At 44.2% G+C, this 18,206-nt stretch overlaps 2 protein-coding genes across 2 annotated transcripts; one reads left to right on the top strand and one right to left on the bottom strand.

Annotated features, from left to right (window-relative positions):
• Positions 1-572: 572 nt before the first annotated feature.
• Positions 573-4,204, top strand: LOC133890572 (cyclic dof factor 1-like). Its single transcript, XM_062331008.1, has 2 exons — positions 573-775; positions 2,579-4,204. The coding sequence occupies exons 1-2, from the start codon at positions 692-694 to the stop codon at positions 3,920-3,922; spliced, it is 1,428 nt and encodes a 475-aa protein (XP_062186992.1). The 5' UTR covers positions 573-691; the 3' UTR covers positions 3,923-4,204.
• A 4,167-nt stretch (positions 4,205-8,371) lies between these two features.
• Positions 8,372-10,570, bottom strand: LOC133890573 (WUSCHEL-related homeobox 11-like). The gene is made up of 3 exons (XM_062331009.1): positions 9,943-10,570; positions 8,902-9,077; positions 8,372-8,716 (listed from the first exon to the last, which is right to left on the bottom strand). The coding sequence occupies exons 1-3, from the start codon at positions 10,487-10,489 to the stop codon at positions 8,702-8,704; spliced, it is 738 nt and encodes a 245-aa protein (XP_062186993.1). The 5' UTR covers positions 10,490-10,570; the 3' UTR covers positions 8,372-8,701.
• Positions 10,571-18,206: the final 7,636 nt, after the last annotated feature.

Here is an 18,206-nt window from a genome sequence, read left to right as displayed (position 1 = left end):
CGCACATCACAAAAAAGCTTTTAAGATTGACACCCCTTACATGCGCACACATCTTTCACCCCTCATCTCATTTGCTTCCTTCCCTTAAAACTCATCTTACACCATGTTTACGGTCGTAGGCTTGCTACTAGATGGTAGTGTCCTCGCAAAATGGTGCTGCAGCTGCTATCATTTTCCTCGGCGTCTACTCCTCTTGCCGTATCGAATCATGCCCTATCATTTGCCTCCACATCTACTCCCAGTGCCAACTATCAACCGCTGAAACTCACAGTGGAAACCTATAATTCAAGTTGAGAGAATGAAAAATCAAATTCAAAGTGACAAATTTGAATCAAGAGAGGATATATTGTGGTGTTAAATGCGTAAAATATCCCGTACAAGTTCAAGCAGCTAGTTTCTTTAAGTAAAAATAAGTAGTTTCTTTCAGTAAGGAAAAAGGTTCAACACCCTGGTACCCGTCGAATAGGAAGAACCATGAAAACACATAATATATGCCACTCAACTCATTTTAATCTTTCAGATCTATATTACTCGAGATAATCCTTATACATAGACCCGTTAGAAACAGGATCACTATGCAATTCCAGGAATAGTGTAGGGGTGTGGCTGCACGAGCGCGTGACCAAATTGGTGAATCTTTTCCCCTTTTCTGGCTGCACCAACTCTACTTGTCGGATCTTGCCCGTATGGTATGGAGGTCGCCGGAGCCGCGTCCCCGAGGTCGCCGGAATCCCACGTGGCGCTGCCCCGTCCGCCTCCACAGCCACCGGAGAAGGTTAGCTCGCGCGAGTTCATACTCTTTTCTCTTGATTTCTCGTCAAAGTATACTCTGTTTTCCCCTTTCAGTTCATGAACTGTTCCGTCCTCTGCCTGTCTGCGATTTGATTTGAGAAAAAATGTGTGGTTTTTATAATCCGAGCATATTTGCGCGATTTTCTTCTCCCGTACTTGCGACTGCTGTAATTGTTCTCCCTGACCTGCTCGACGCCTGAACCAAAGAATCCAACATGGAGACGAGGCTGCGGTGCGTGAGCACGACGCCCTTGCTCGGTTGCTATGGTCGCCTGTCCTCGACGAGTAGAGGCTGGAGGAAGCGGCGTCCTAGCCCACCATCGCGGCCGGGAGCCCCTCGTATCAGCGCCGGAATCGAGCAACGCGCGCGAGGGCGTCGGCGAGATGGATGCTCTTTAGCACGAGGATGACCTGGACGCACAAAGGTGGGAGCTGTCCTGCGTTGTCGTGCGCGGCGATCTCGGCGGGACGCTGGACGGCTTCATGGCTTTTGATGCTAAATAACCAAAATTCTCTTTATGGATAGTCCGATTAGTACAGAAAGACAAGGTCTGATTATTCCGTGTAGATGATCATATGGATGGATAACTATTGTCGACTCCTTTATTGGTTTGCATATCCTACGGTGATTAGGTTAGATTTGATAGACCCCTTGTCAGGTTTTTTCGATTTTCGGTTGTATTTTGTGGTTGCTAATAGCCGTGCTATGCCTCAGTTCGTAAGAATACAGAGAAAAGACCATTTGTTAGTTGTGGATGATTCTATCTCATTAACAGTTCTTCTGCACGAGAGTAGTGCAAAGCAGCTTCGATTTGGTGGGACTTAATTCTGTCTGAATGGAAATCCCTCGTCAACTTTGCTCTTTTGGTATCCTTAGAAGAAGATAGAAAAAGCTTACTCCTTTGGTGCAAACTGCTCTTTGGCCTGCAAGGATGCTGGTAGGTAGTCTTGGATTAGGTAGATTTCCATCCTTGGAAGTTTCCTACCTTGATTCTACTTGATTTTGCCCCTACTTCTCCACTGGCTCTGTGTAAGATTGCATTTTTAAGTCAGAAAAATTGATGCCACAGAGCTCAACTGTTGTGAAATCGTAGATAGGTCCAAAGCAGAAATTATAGTGCCTCTTATGGGGTTGGATTCAGTTGTTGCAGTGTGCTGACTTGAGCAGTTGAGCTTATATTTCCCAAAATTATGTCTGAAACTTCCACCCACAATGCAGTTGCTGGAGTTCACAATGCCAACCTGAGAAGTGAGAACCATATGGTGGCACTGTTTAAAGTACCAGCAACTATATTGTACCTGAGGGGAAAATCTGTTAATAATGCCATACAACAAAGATTAGTTAGCTGCAATGAAGATAATGCCATCGTCATCACCAACCAGATCTTTGTGGAATATAATACATATGACACTGAAAATCCTCCTACTTTGACCTTTGGAGCAATCTAATATGTTATTTGAGAACATTTGAACTTTAGGAAGCCTGTTAAGCTGGTCGTTTTTCACCAATTAAGGTGCTACACAAAAGAAGGAATGCTTAGCTGCCAAGAATTTGAGCATATGCAACGTAGTTGTTAAAGATACTCACTGATTGTAGTGTAGAGGGTATTGTAATTGTGTGCTGTTTAAGAAAATACTAATTAATAAATAGCTTAGATATAAGCAATGTGCACTTGCTTTAGTACTTGGATTTATAAATTCTCTGACTTGAGTTATTTTTCTGAAAGAACATATTTGCTGCTGTTGCGATACATCTTGTATCACTTAGTATTTATGTAACTGTCAGGATTCATGCAAAGATACAGGAGACATGGTGATCACGGAGGAAAAGCCATGCACAGATCAGGAGTTAGAACTTGGTCAAACGAATAGTTCTAGTGAGTGTGAGAATCCGATCCCCAGCAATGATGAGATGATTCGATCAGAGTCCAAATTGGAAACAGCTAAAACTGATGGCGATGGATTGAGCGGGGAGAGGGTTCTGAAGAAGCCAGACAAGATCCTGCCGTGTCCTCGTTGCAACAGCATGGATACAAAGTTTTGTTACTACAACAACTACAACATTAAGCAGCCAAGACATTTTTGCAAGAGTTGTCAGAGATACTGGACTGCAGGTGGAAGCATGAGGAACATCCCGGTCGGTGCTGGTAGACGCAAGAGTAAGAGCTCCAGTACGAATTGCCGCAGCATATTGATTCCAGGCAGCAGTTTAGCCACTCCTGTTGCAGATGCTTCCCTCTTTCCATTATCTATCAAAGGAAGCCAAACAGCAGTTAGTTTGAGGCCTGATTCCCCTCTCTGCCACTCCACGGTGTCTGTGCTGAAGATTGGAGAGCAGAGTAAGAATGCCAACCCTGCCTCAACAGCGCAACCCAGAAATGGAGAAAACCAGACCTGTGTGCCTTCGACTACAACATCAGATAGTCCTCGGAGTGAACCACTTAAAGGAACAGTTAGCGGACATCAAAATGGAATTATTGGGCATTGTAATGGAGTCACCATGCATCCCATACCATGCCTCCCTGGTCCTCCTTTTGTGTACCCATGGAATTCAGCATGGAATGGCCTTCCTGCCATGGCAGCACCGGTGTGCCCAGCCCCAGCTGAAGCAGCAAATTCTTTAGAAAATGGCAACACAAGTAATGTTCAATGGAATATGCCAACAATGGTGCCATTAATGCCACCAGGCTTCTGTGGTCCGCCGATTCCGTTTCCAGTAATGCCACCTGCTGTTTGGCCATTCATTACTCCTTGGCCTAACGGAGCATGGAGTGCGCCATGGCTTGGACCTAGCTCTTGTGTGTCTGCAGCATCTCCCAGAAGCAATAGCGCATGTTCAGATAGTGGCTCTCCTGTCCTGGGAAAACACTCGAGGGATTCCAAACCTCAAGGTGATGAGAAGGTAGAAAGATGCCTGTGGATTCCAAAAACACTTCGGATCGATGATCCCGATGAAGCTGCAAAGAGTTCAATCTGGACCACCCTTGGGATTGAACCTGGTGAGCGAGGCATGTTTAGACCATTTCAGTCCAAACCTGAAAGTAGAGAGCAGATATACGGTGCTGCTCGAGTCTTGCAAGCAAATCCAGCGGCAATGTCGCGCTCGCAATCTTTTCAGGAGACTGCATGATAATATTGTACTTGTCTGATATTTCTCAAAGAAGTTAAATTAAGAAAATGCTATAGTCTGAACAATAATTGGCAATGTAAGTGCTGCTAATGTCCAAGGCAGCACACCTGTACTATTGGAAGAGTATTCTCACATTTTCTGTGATTTGCTTGTAGAGCATGCACCAACCTATTGGGTTCATGATCAGGTTTCCAGCATGTGTTTGGTTGTACAAGAATAATTGTTAATAGCTTCCTTAAAGAATTGTATTCTGCTGACCCTTCAGCAGTGCTGTTAAGAGGCTATAGTATTTCCCTATTTACACGACAGGATTCAGAAGCAAGCTCTCCCTGACAAGAGGTTTCACTCTGAAGAAATGGTTAGCGGTTCTGCACTTGATGTATACTGAAGGCTCTGAGTTTTCTCCCATGATGAATGATGATCAGTGAGAAGCGGTACTCTATAAGATTAAGAAGATGCTGATTTGGGTCTAGAACTACTAACGCTTGCTTGCCTACAAGACTCGCGCTGTGATTAGTTGGGATGCCCCTATCCTTTTTGCTCCATTGTGCTGTCTTTGTGATATATCAACATCTCTGTACTGAAGTCTGAAGTCGTAAAGCTCCCTTTGTGATTCAGTACGCTCTTTTGTGGATGTGACAAGTGGCTCGGTGCAGCGAATCGCGTGCTCCTTGTATTCGTGCTCGATCATGCTTCACCACCCTTTGGGTTACGACCCCATTTAAGATATTTTTTCTGAGGAGTTTTTTTTTAAAGAAGCTAGCTGTGCCGAGAAGCTGCTGTCTGATTCAATCCTATTATTTTTGGAATATTATATATCTAGTGTGTAATGACTATTATACTCTGAATCGTATGAACTTGTTTAGCTTCTGAATAAGTGTATATGCTAAGGGTGGCAACAAGTCGGATCGACGGGAACCTGAGACCTGATCGTAGACCCGAAACCCGATAGTGGTGCAGGCTGCCGGCCGCGAGCGAGAGGGGCCAGGGAGGGGGAGGCACCACACAAGAGCGGCGCAGGAGAGGGGGGAGTGGCCACCTTGAACCTGACCCGGATCGAGGCCTGTGGGGCACCCACGAGTACAAATTAAGCCCCAGTCTTGAACCTAACTCGAAGGCCTCGTAGGACAATTTATACACCCGCTCCTGCCGAGTCTGAAACTCGCGGAGCCCTAACCCGACTCAGTCCACTGCCATCCTTAGTATATATCATTATTTTCATTAATTTTTTGCATTTAAAGATAGAAATATTCGAGTATTAGTAATTTCATTATAAAGATAAAGCATGACAAAAAAAAGTTGATTACATTCTCTCCCTCCAAAATAACTAAACTAACTAAACCATTGATACCATTGAGTCCTACAAAATAGTAGTCAAGTGTAGCCCCAATGATCATGATACCAAAGCAACGGCAATATAATTATGCAGTTTGCCCATGTCATTTTCATCTCTCACACTACCATCATCTACAGCATCTTGGGTAGCTTGGACGCCCCCATCCTCATCAACATAGTTTTCAGAATCTGCATAATCTGTGGCACTATATCTAAAAAAATATGAAAAGTCATTAGAACAATTACAATTTTAGATTGCTTCTCTGTTAAACAGCTAGTCAAGTTTAAGAGAATACACCACTTTGTATTTAGAATTCTGAAGCAACGCTCGGAGGGATGAATGTGCATAATTGAACACCTCCTTCAATTACATTGGTTGGTGACCATGTTGAAATTCAGACATATGATACCTTTGACCCTTGTATGGTGCTTATGAAACTTTGTTTTGTTTAGGATATCATAAATAAACGAGATAATACTTCCCTACATAACATAAGTGTTAGTGTAGTGCTTGATGCAATAATACTTCCCTACATCGTAATAAAATGTCCACATATAAGTAAGATACCTTATGGAGAAAGTGGAAATTGATTTTTGTATGTTACCAAAGTATCCAACAGTATGCAACTGTCATGAACAGATCCCGGCCAACCATCAACCAGTGATAACAAATGTGAACCTCATATCAAAATCACAAACTAATATGACATTTATAATCATATCCATGTCAGTTAAAGTATTTATGTTGTTTACTTAATGGCACAATTACAGGTATTTGTGTTCCATCAATTGCACTAATGCAATCCTTGAAATGATGTCAAAACCTAGCTTCTCAAAGCCTAAAATGCACAGTAAAAAATTGAGGAACTTTAGGTTTTATGATATCAACAACAAAGCAATTGATACTATCTAATACCTCAATAAACTTTCTAATAACAGTTTCTACTGAATGGCCAAACTAATTCTTCACTTGGCTATTAGATTGAGATGCATCACATGTCCAAAAAACATTGCTAATACTTCATTACTACAAAGTTTTCTAGTTGATTTCAAGCCATAATCATTTACCACTGTTTCATGGAGCCGTCAAAAAACTAACATTCTCATTTTGAACTTGTCGTAACACTTATTACTATCTAGGAATTGACTCTCAGCTTATCTAATTCCAATCATGATAGGTATATATTGTCCTAGCCTTTTTTTATATACCTGAGCCACCATGGTAGTCTATACATTCTAAATTCTAAAGTAGCATATGCAACTATGAAATCATCATAATCATCATCACCATCACTAACACGCTCTAGAATGACATCACTTGATTCTTCAGTCTCACTTGAAACACTTGAAGAGCTCATTTGCACACTAGATAAAAAGGAGAACATACTACTGTATGATACACATATACGACAAAAAAACCATACAGGTCACACATATGAAAATAAGACCATCCATGGATGTGCAATACAAATAATTATTAAATAGTGACAATGTATCCATTTCATAACAAGACAACATGATGAAAATAAGTGACATGTCTTCCTCCACTGTCTAATGCTTCCTCCTGTCGTTCTATGCCCTCTTAAGCTAAGCAAATCTTCCATTTAGTGTCTTTAAAGTGGTAAACACATCACAACATTACTACAAAAATTGTCATCTGCATCGGAATACCAGCTAAAATTAGCAAAATTGGCATGTAAACAACAGCTAATTCACAACAATAGTAAGAATAAATGACATGTGCATAGCAGGTAGTTCACACCAAAGCTAAGCAAAAATTAGCCATTCAGTCATACCAATAGGCATCTAATTAACACATATACATGGCAGCAAATTGTTGCAATCCATCTATCCATCATATAACATCAGCTAATTCGCATTCCCATACACAAATCTACCAATTTTTATCACCTAACGAAGGGGGAAATGTGGGATGGAGGAGTACCTTTGGGTGAGGGTCCTGGGCCAAGGTCGTTAGTGGAGACAACATAGGAGCAGGGGAGCCGACGCCTGATGGGGTCCTTCTCACCAAAACGGGAGCAAGGGCGCCAGTGTGGCGTTGGCTGAGCAAGGAAGGAGAGGACCGAGTGAGGAAGTAGGGGGGCAAGCAAGGACCGAAGGTTCAATTTGCCGGTGAGCCACCGCTACCGAAGGTTCAAACCCTAATCACCTCTCCTCTCCCCCATCTATTCTCATGTGAGTCTCGGGCGTCGACTGGTTGAAGGGGTGAATCACGAGGGTAACGGATGGAAGGGTAACTCTGTAGCATTTGCGGGTAATTATTCCCAACTTGAGAAGCAAGGGAGAAGCGCCTATAGAGGGGGACCTACATGAGCTGCTCTGCCACCGGTCGAAATGGAACATTTGTCCTCGAGTCCAGAGCACCTCAGGCACATGTATAGAAAAATGTTTCTTCTGCAACGTAGTTATAGTACGCTCCATGTACGATCCTCCGGTAAAGCCAGTGTTTGTCTTTAATCAAAAGGGCTGATCACCGAATCACTCTGCATCTGATTCCAGAGCTTGCCATTGTCAGCACTCCATTTTTAAAATTACACCACTTAGGCAGGGGCGACTCATGCATGCATTCACCGTAGCCAGTTTTGATGTGATCCTGCGTTAGGCAGAGAGCAGAAGCAGGGAGGGATGCAGAGGCAGAGCGTGAACCCCGTTCTAACGCAATGAAAGCTGAGAGAGACTACAAAAAGTACTCCTATTTTAGTTTGAGTATATCAGTGTATCACACGTAGTAATCCCAATCGGAAAAAGAGAGCCCAGCTACTCTGCGCTGATTGGTTAACCGGTCGCCAGATCCAAGGTTCCAAACACCACGCGCGCGTCGAAACACGACCGACGCACGGAGAAAACACGCGCAGGAGCAGGACACGCGGTGCCCTCCTTTTGGTCGGCGTGGGCGGTGAGCTCGCCACTTGCTTTCCTTTCCACACGTCCGCCTCTGCCATTGCAAGCCCCTGCCTGCCTGACGATCCGATCGACGTCTATAGATGATCTGACCAGCACTACACTTCGATTCAGAAGCAGCAGTACAATTAACAGTCCAGGCACATGGAGCGAGATCTATCAAAGAATGACCCCGATCGATATGATGGCCACAGAGACGCATCAACGTACGTAAATCTATCATTAATGATGTGACTTATATGATTGATTACAAATAGATCGATGGATATATGATATGGATGCATAGCGCACAATCTTATCTGTAATGTATTGCTGCTATTTATATACTGCTCTTACTATGCATGTTTCGTTGCATCTCAATCACACACGTTTCGATCGATGCCAGAGACCAGCTAGCTGCAGCCTGCATGCATCTATCCTAGCTAGCAAGCCTCTGTTTGCTGAATTCATGGTTAACTGACACTTGCATGCATGCATCTCCGGCGAATAACGTCTAAGGTGATACGGGTGATCAATCCGCAGCTAGCCCCTCATGACCTGTCGATTAGGACACAAAGCAACAAATTAATGAATGGCATATCGAATGCGCATCTCATATACTCCATATAATTGAGCAGTGTGGATGCATGCATCAAATGTGCTTGATTCCACTGGCTAATGTGTACTGAAGATGCTTGAAATGTGAGAGGAAACTAGCTAGAAATTAACTGGAGTTCACTGACCAAGAAGTAGCTCTCGCCCATCTGCAGGCTTTGCATGAGGATGCCGTACTCGTTGACAGGGAGGAGGCCGCCGGTGGAGTGGGCGAGCATCACGTCCTGCCCGAACATGGACCGCAGGTCGATTGGGCCCTGAGGCACCTCTGTCGCCACGCCATTGATGAACACCGTGATGCTCGCTACAACAAAATCAAGTGATGACGCCCCCAGTTAGTTTATCGCAGGAAAATTGTTTTAACCATGTGAAAGGGGTTGAATTGGATGGCGGATCGGTCTTTTTGGGACAGTGTACATATCAGTTCGATAGGCAGTTTGATCCTGCATGCATGTACTGAACTAGAATATTGGTGGTTAGAAATTCTGTTTCGCAACTGATGATATCCTATACATGTACTTATTGTTTCGTTAGTTTTCTGCACATGCATGAGAGAAGCATGTTATCTGTTGGCATGTGCAGTACTAGTGTATTGCATGCACGCATGCGTTAAGCTAGTATACTGCATAATATGTAGCTAGCACAAGCAGTCTTGTCTTAGTTAGCAGACGAGCTTTCCGTCAAAGAAAAATGAGTACATGAACTCATGCCCCTCTCCTGGCTCCTATTTTCTGATCGAGGCGTGATTGAACTACCATTGTTCCCATTGGTACCAAAAAGAACAGACTCAGTCAAGAAGATATGAGCTCTGCATGCATGCACAGCAAAGAATCAGGCTACTATGCAATACGATCTTATGTCTTGAGAGTAGATCCGAAAGAGCAGTGAAGGGCTAATAAGTGAATAAGTTTTTTCTTCTTCTGAACCTGTAATTAAAGAACAAGAACATTTCTGAAGGAAATTAAAGATCAAGGATTAATACCATCAAGCATGATACCGATTCCATTAGATCTCTGAGCTAGATTATGCATGTATGCACTGAAAGCACAAGCTACCGATGTGTGGATGTGTGATGCATGGATGAATTAACCAATCCATGGTTGAAGAAATAGGCAAACGCAAAACCATGCATCGATGGAGAGCGGCAAAACATGCATGATGCCGCTCACCTGGTTGGCACGAGTTGTAGAGCTGCTGCTGCTGCTGCGCGATGGCCGCCGAGGACGACGAGCCGCCAGAGCCACCGCCGTCCACGTAACCCATCTGCCGCGAGATGGCGAACAGGTCGTCGCCGCCCCTGCAGTCCAGGTCCCCCATCATCCCCGCGGACGCGGAGGAGCCGTGCGCGAACTGTCCTAGCGACAAGGCAACGGAGCCGTCGTGGCCTGTCGCGAGGCCGGCTCCGCTAGCCGGGTGCGAGCCCGACGAGGACGAGGAGGCGGCGGATGCTGCCGCCTGCGCCTGCGCCTGCAGCTGGCGCTGGCGCCGGCGGGACCGGGAGCGGCGGTTCTGGAACCAGTAGAAGACGTTGGCATCGCCGACGGCGCCGAAGCGCTCGAGCAGCTTGCGGATGCGGACGGTCTCGTCCTTGGGCGGGTTGACCATCCCGCTGTTGAAGATGGACTCGAGGATGAGTATCTGCTCCGGCTTGGGCGTCCACCGCGACCGCACCGGCTCCGCCGCCGCGTGCCGCTCCGGGCTCAGGCCGCCTTCCATCGATCGCACTGCAGGTTGGAATCGGATGATGTGATGCTAGGAGAGGAGACAGCGCTGCGTGCTGCTTCCACACTAAATAATGTGATTGCTGCTGCTGCTGCTGCTGCTGGGAGTGGGTGGAGGGTCGTACTTATAGGAGAAGCTCTAGCTTAGGGGTGCAACGGAATGTTCTTGAGAGGAATTATCCTGGCTATCTATTATTTTAGGCAAAACTTACAAATCTCTAATATACTATTGTGTATCTTTAACGTGTGGGATCATCTTAGTCAGTGACGTATGGGGGCATAATGGTCGTATCAGATATTTAAGTTTTAGCCATGGCATGTGAGAAATTATATCATTATCTTAATATTTAATGTACAAAAGGAGCCACATTTGTTTTTATGGTCACAAAATTACCATGTTCATCGAAAAAATAATGATCTAGATCATTTATTGTTATGAACATCTAACGGTCTAGATTTATGAAAAGAGTCCAGATCAAATACGATTAATAAATAGCTAAATTTAGAATTAAAAAATATGGAGAGAAAAAGATATTGATTTTCTTGGGACCAAGTTATAACGATGTAGATTTAATCTAGAGAAATCTATATTGAAGTTGAGATGTCGTGCAACAAACTAAAATTAGGACTCTAGAGTCCTATTTGAAGAGCAATCTTTTTGCTAGAAGGAAACTAATATGAATTCTATCTATTATATTAGTAATTGGCTAATAAAAGAAGCTTCATCTTTAGCTCTCAAGGCATAGAAATTGCAATGTTAATCGGATTGAGAAAAACAAAGTGTCACTATATATGTTTATAAATTATCCATCAATATCATTATGAAAACCAGCACTGCCATTACGAAAAATAAAACCCAAAATACCCATACACCTGCTACTCTATTACCCACATATGCCATTATTAAAAACTAAGAGTCCTTTTGGAAACTAATCTAAACGAGCTGATGAAGGCGATTCAGCCACCATTCCTAAGCGTGTGATGGCATACCAAGCGAGACACATGGATGCGCGCTTGAATTTCAAGGTTATTCAAGCAGCAGTTGGTCGTGCGTTCTGGCACATGTTGAAGTTGTGGTGCAAGTTATGATATGGTTTGTGCAACCTGCATGGACTCGAAGCAACGTGGCACGGCACGTGAGCCGCAGGTAGAGGTGATCCCCTTGATGTGTGTGTGTGAGAGAGAGAGAGAGATGAGACAGCAATGACCCTATAGCCTCCGTCTTGGCTCTGGATCTCCCTCGCCTCGATTCGATCTCGGTTTCTCCCATTCATCCAGACCGAGAAACACCGATGTCCCCTCACCTCTAGGTCCCACTTGCACGTAGACGAGGCTCGAGGTCGTTGTACAAGGCGGACAAGGGGCAAAGCGCAACGTGCCAGACAACAAATGGCAGAGCGGTGACCTGTAGAAATGGCTGGGAGTAGCAACATTTTAATGTCTTATGCAACTGTTTTTGGTTGAATTGATTAGGGAAAAAATAAAAATGAAACAATAAACCTCTAGACAGACTGAACCTTTGTTAATTATAGAAAAAAGAAAATGTTTGCACCATTAGTTATAGAGGGCCTAGATTATAGGTTGAGATCAATTTCGTACAAATAACCGAAGTAGCAGGAAAAGGGATAGAACGACTAAGAGGAGAGGAAAGATCCAACGGTGTTGAAATCCAGGTGTCAAAGCGAAGGAAGTTAAAACACTTGCATGTCGCGAAGACCTCATGCTCACTGTTGACTGGATTTAACAGCCTTTAGCTGACTGCACCCCGAGAAAGGAATAAGAAGATTTACTGAAAAACTGAAGTTTATCACTAGCCATTGACTCAAAGGTAAATCTTAACGTGCACATGAATGAGCAATCTAATTAATATATTGTCACGTCCCGAACTCATAATCATGCCTTAAGAATAATCATACATCATAAACATCATGTTTATTTTTAAGCAATTTTATTTTTTATACTAGAGCACCTTATTTTGGGTCAATAGGTAGAGGAAAATAAAATCGGGAGAGATGGAAATATTTTTGCAGTTGAAATGGGCTTGTTTCTCTAGAAAATGGGGCCCACATGAGTTAGCTAACCACCCACTCTCCTTAATGGGCAGCTCTCCCTCACTCCCCTTTACTCCCACACTCTCTACCTCTCCCACCTGGGCAGCCAAGCTGTTGCTCCCCCTCCTTTCTCTCAAGCGCTCTCTCTTTCTTCCTCGAATTTCTCCTCCGAGAAGCAAAATCGAGGTATGTATGTGGTACCCACGTAATCCTTAGCTTCTAAGCTTCCTATCCATCCAATTCTTTTGTGTGTGCCTGAATGATTTGAGCCGTTCTTGACCTCTTTTGGTGTTCTTGGTTTAAGCAACGAGGAGCAACAACATTCTTCCTCTTCCCCGAGCTTTTCCTCCTTCACCCGATGGTCACCAGCCTCGACAAAGGACCTTGGGTAAGTCTCCTAGGATTCCATGAAGAGAATCCGTTTTTTGGTTGATTAAATCTGAGTTTTGGAGCTTCTAGTGAAGTTGCAAAACGCCTCAAGTTCTTGAGGCTTTGGAGAAAAAAAGAGGATTCAGATGAGTTTGAGCTAGGAAATTATGTTTCTTTATTTTTGGATGAAGTCTAAAGCCCATGAGTTAGTGCAAATCCTTCACTCCTTATATTGGTGAGGTGCACAAATCAAATCGGCCAAAGTTTCCCCGTGAAGAACTCTCTCTACAACAACCCAGGGGTTCCAGGTGTAACCTGGAAGTTCCGGGTAGCACCGGGAAATCCCCGTTGAATTGTAATCGACAATCGTGTGGGTTTAATGTGTAAATTGAGTCTAGAACCCTTGGCCTAGTGCATATACATGTTTATGTGGGATAGATTTGACATGCAAGTCGAATCGGCTGAGGAAAATCATCGTGAACTCAAGTCTGCCAGAACTCAAAAGTTTCGGCCTTAGTCTGGAAGTCCGGGTTATCTTGAGTTAAATTTAACCGAGCACCCTCACTTGGAACCTTACCCGTAGAATCTGATCAACCCAGAAGTTCTAGGTATAATCCAAAAGTTTCGGATTGATCCGGTTTAGGATTAGCCGAGCACTCCTATTCAGAAGCAAACCTGGATTTTTCGACCTAACCCAGAAGTTTCAACCTCAACCCAGAACTTTCGAGTTAATTCAAAAGTTGCTAACTGATGACCCTATCCAAAGGTTCACCCGGAAGTTCCATAACCTGAAAGTTCTAAGTTGGACCCGGAACTTTCGGATTATGTCAGAGTTTTCAAACTTGTTTAGATCGCATACTTCGTTAATCTTTCACGTGTCTTGTACTTTTAACTTGTTGTTATGCATCTTTTAGCATACATCTTTGTACCTCATTCATACTCATCACATTGCATGCGTTCTTCTTTAGTGAATGAAGAACTAGAGTGTGACACGGCTGTGATCGAGGGCGATCCGGAATTTTGTGAGTGTTGCGCAGGTAGCATCAGGCAGGTGTCGGAGCAGTAAGGTAAGCATCTAAGCATATTTTACCCACTACTTAAGATCATTTGTGTCTATTTGATATGTTATGCTATATGTATATTGTGCATGAATAACAAGTCGATGTTGGGAATTGTAGGTAGAACCTATGTTGTTGTATTGATCTTACCTTGGTTATTGAAGTTTTTTATCCTTGTAATCAAAGTTTAACTATGTAGTTGCCTAACTTTCAAGGTTAATTGAATGCTTAGGAATGCATAGGTGTCGGTGAATCAGGAACCGGGGGTCCCCGAACTTCGAGGCCAGGCCAGCAATCCGCCACGTGGCGTCATTCCGCGGAGTCTCCTCCACAAGGTAAAAAAGATTAAGTCCCGGGAGAGGGCGCTCGGGGCCACAGTCAGTGGTCCCCGAGTACCCAAGTTCCCCGATGATCTGCGAAGTCTAAGTGCCGGGAAGGAAGTGCTCGAGGCTGCGTGCAGTGACCCCCGAGCACCCGAGTCCCCCGACGACCAAGAAAGCTAAGTACCGGGAGAAGTGTGCCCGGGGCCGCGAGCGGTAGCCCCGTGGGTGCCTAAGTATCTCGAGAACCCACTGAAGGAAGTTCCGGGAGAGAGTGCTCGGGGCCGCGTGCAGCGGCCCTCGAGCACTCGGTCCCCTGAGGATCCGTACAAGCGTGCCCGGGAGAGAGTGCTCGGGGGGGTGAACAGTAGCCCCCGAGCACTCGGTTCCCCGAGGACCAAGGAAGGGCATTCTCGGGAGAGAGTACTCGGGGAGGTGAACAGTGACCCCTGAGCACTCGGTTCCCCGACGACTCAGAAAGCCCCCTGACAGTGGCCCCCACAGGGGCCCACTGATGAGGTGTCAGCCAGTCAAAGGCCCAAAGCCGCATTTAAGAGCACGCATGGCCTGTCACCTCCAACTGCTCCCGCCACACTCGGTGTCAGTTCCTGCCATATTCTGGCAGAAGGGCGTGGGGTCATTAAATGCATGGGTCCCATCCCGTGCCATCCGGCCCGTCTCGGGATAACGTCGTGAGGGCCGAGGTGTTCCGTCTGCCGCACTGCTGTGGCAGGAGAACAAGACAGGGCGGGCACCCCGGGCCGCTCTTCGGCTGCCCGGTGGGCCCTCTCCAGGGCGCCCGTTGCCAGTGCATTTATGGTGACGGATGACCGGGCGCGGGGCACATTTTCCACCCCCGGTCACTTCGCACAGAGGCTATGATGACGCCCTTTCCATTTATGGTGCCTCGGAGCTCGTGCCCTCCTGTTCGGGGCACGCTACTGCCGGCGGGTATTTAAAGCAGCCGGCAGCACAGACAAAGGAAAGCTTTGAGGTGAACCAATCACTCACAAGTAGACAAGCTCTGATAGGTTCAATATCGGAACAGACGCAAAAGCTTTGAAAGGCGCTAAGAATCCCAGAGGAAGTAAGTAGCGAAGAGAAGGGAAGATCGAAAACACCCAAAGCCAACAGATACACGCAGACTGAAGAACAATGAGCCCTAGGCTCTAGGATAGAAAAATATTCTTGTAACCAGCAACATCCTTGAGGGACATTCTCAGGGTATTTATAGTATCCATACAGGAGTAGGGTGTTACGCCTCCGTGCGGCCCGAACCTGTCTAAACACCAGTGCATTTACTTCGTTCCACACTAGATCATTCACCCCGCCGGCCATCGCATTTATACCCATTTATTTCTCCGGCGAACATATTCAGAATCATCCCCTCGGCCGAATCTCTAAAAAGGGGTCCCTTAGGATCCCTGCGACAGGAGTTAACCCTCCGACAATAGGTCATCGGTAAAAGTCGAGCGACGTATTTAACCACTATTCGTGAGCTTAGGGCTTATTTACTTGTTCACAATAGAATTGATAATGATGTTGGGATGTATGAGTTGTGAGGATGATGCAAGATATGGGCGGTGCTAGGGATAAGTCAGGAGAGGAGTTCGAATGATATAGACCGCTTGTATCGATTAAGTACCATCCACCGGTGCTATTAGTTTTAGCACTTTTCGTACTAACCACATATCCATTTATGGGAAGGATGAACCGAAAACCTTATATAGCTTTGACCTTTTGGCCTGCATGTCTCGTGTGTCATAGGTATAATAGGCTTATAGGGGTATCTAATTTACTCTAGGAGTAGTTCTAGATGACTCATGCACCAAGATGCGTATGTTCAAACGATTAAGGTTTATTTGGGAAAGGTTGTCACAAGTACCCCTTGTGTGGACTTTAGCTGGTCGCATAAGCTGAATGGTTCTTATGTCGTGTGGGTAAAAAAGTACCCCTACAGGGTGTAAAAACAATTCAAATTGCCGCGCTCTCGGCTATGAGCATACTTCTGTTCATACACATCGGTCGTAAAGTCACGAATGTGGAATGATATGGTATGATATGTTGGGATGTGATTGAGATAGTTCTATTCACAGATATATTTATGATGTTTCCGTTACAGATATTTATGATGTTGATGCTTACATGATAGGATGTATATATATGTGTATGGTTAAGTATAGATGCTCACATTACTGTATCAAAATTTGCTCTCACTTATAAATTTAATTAACCATGTGGCCGTCTCTTTGCTAACACTTAAATGCATGATCCTTGGAGTCAGGTTATTTATATGTACTCATTATGAACGGAGGTTAAAGGTATTTGACTTCACTTATCTTTTATTTTTTATAGATGTTTTTTTTCGTTGTGTAGTTTCTCTTTTTACTAGATGACGATCTGTTTTATTTCCCTTTGTAGCTTTCTTTTATTATAAATTATTAGAAATTATTAATACCCACAGACTTGTAATATATTTTCAATTACTCGTTTTTTATTAAACTTTGTTGTGATGGTGTATGTTAGAAAAGTATGGGTTCCGATCTTGGTGTCAAAACTACCGGAATGATATTTCGACATGTAATTTGTGTCCAAGATCGAAATGATATGTCGAAACTATCTTTTATGTGTATGGTTAAGTATAGATGCTTACCGGGATAATGATATTTCGATATGTAGTTTGTGTCCATACTACCGGGATGATATTCTGATTAATTATTACAGTCGTGATTATGAAAATAATCGATTTAATGATTAATTAGAACATTATTTGGATGGTTCTTAATGTATATCATGAGTATTCTTGCACTATTACTTTCTTATATATTTTTCTTTTATATATATATATATATATGGTATTTCGCAAGGCTTAAATTTATAGTAATTATTCTAATGTAGAACTAAGAACTAATTATGCTTGATTGTCATGCGGCGTCGTACCCAAGGTTTTTAGGATCGTGGTCCGTATCGTAGAGTTGCACGATACTATCCTACTTGAGTTGGATGATACGAGTCGCAACATGGATCTTTTTTTTGGGAATCGCACTCGGATCATGATACGGATGGTAGAATCGTTAGAATCGTGACACAGATGCGATTTTATGATCCTAGGCACAAGACAAAAATAGCCGTTGGATTAGATCGGTCGGCCAGAAATCGATGCACCAGTTAGAAACCCTCGACGGGAGAGAGAAAATTGTGAAACGCGCGATAGTCCGATCGTCTGCATTATCCCCGAAGAGGTCGCTGGCTGCCTGGCTCTCTTCCTGTCCCCTTCTCTTCAATCTCTCCGATAGTCCGATCTCCATCTTGCTTCTTATTCCTAACAGTCTACCAACTCGAATCTGCATAGCAGCAAAGGCATTTGTGAATTCATAAAGACCTCTGTGGCCCGGCCGCCGGCAGCGGCCGCCTGCTGCAGTATGCTTGTACTCTTTAACCTTCTAGATGAACAATCTTACTTTTTTTAATCTTTAGGGGTGTAATTGGGTTTGTGACTTTGTGCTCATTTAGGATATGGGGATATCCGGATAAGGAGGAAATGTCAACCGGAGGAAACAGTATTAGTAATGCTGCTGCTACCGCTAGTGCTAGCACGGGCATAGTTAAAAAGGACAAATACAGCTGGAAATAAATCTGATCCTAGTTGGGAACATGGTTTTGAAATTGATAGCAAGGCAAAAACTGTCAAGTGTAGGTACTGTGAGAAAATAAGAGGTGGTGCAATATCTAGACCGAAACACCATCTAGCTGGTACTCGTAAAAATACAGAACCTGTCCAAAAGTACCACTTGATATGCAAGAAATTTTTTGAAGCTTCTTGGAGAGCAAGCTGAAAAAAATATGATGCAAAACAAAGGAGGCTATTAGCACAAGATGAAACTGACCAGAGGGAAGATACTAACAAAGGCCCA

The sequence above is a fragment of the Phragmites australis genome, chromosome 14, assembly GCF_958298935.1.
Source record: "Phragmites australis chromosome 14, lpPhrAust1.1, whole genome shotgun sequence".
NCBI lineage: Eukaryota > Viridiplantae > Streptophyta > Magnoliopsida > Poales > Poaceae > Phragmites > Phragmites australis.
Note: the sequence above shows the minus strand (reverse complement) of the source record. Positions and strands in the feature narration are given on the sequence as shown.

What these genes read in the sequence shown, in the direction of transcription:
- LOC133890573 (XM_062331009.1), bottom strand. Translation starts at nt 10,489, where the DNA reads ATGGAAGGCGGCCTGAGCCCGGAGCGGCACGCGGCGGCGGAGCCGGTG. An exon ending in CTACAACTCGTGCCAACCAG is followed by an intron (nt 9,078 to 9,942) that starts GTGAGCGGCATC and finishes ATTTTGTTGTAG; the next exon opens with CGAGCATCACGGTGTTCATC.
- LOC133890572 (XM_062331008.1), top strand. Translation starts at nt 692, where the DNA reads ATGGAGGTCGCCGGAGCCGCGTCCCCGAGGTCGCCGGAATCCCACGTG. An exon ending in CTCCACAGCCACCGGAGAAG is followed by an intron (nt 776 to 2,578) that starts GTTAGCTCGCGC and finishes TGTAACTGTCAG; the next exon opens with GATTCATGCAAAGATACAGG.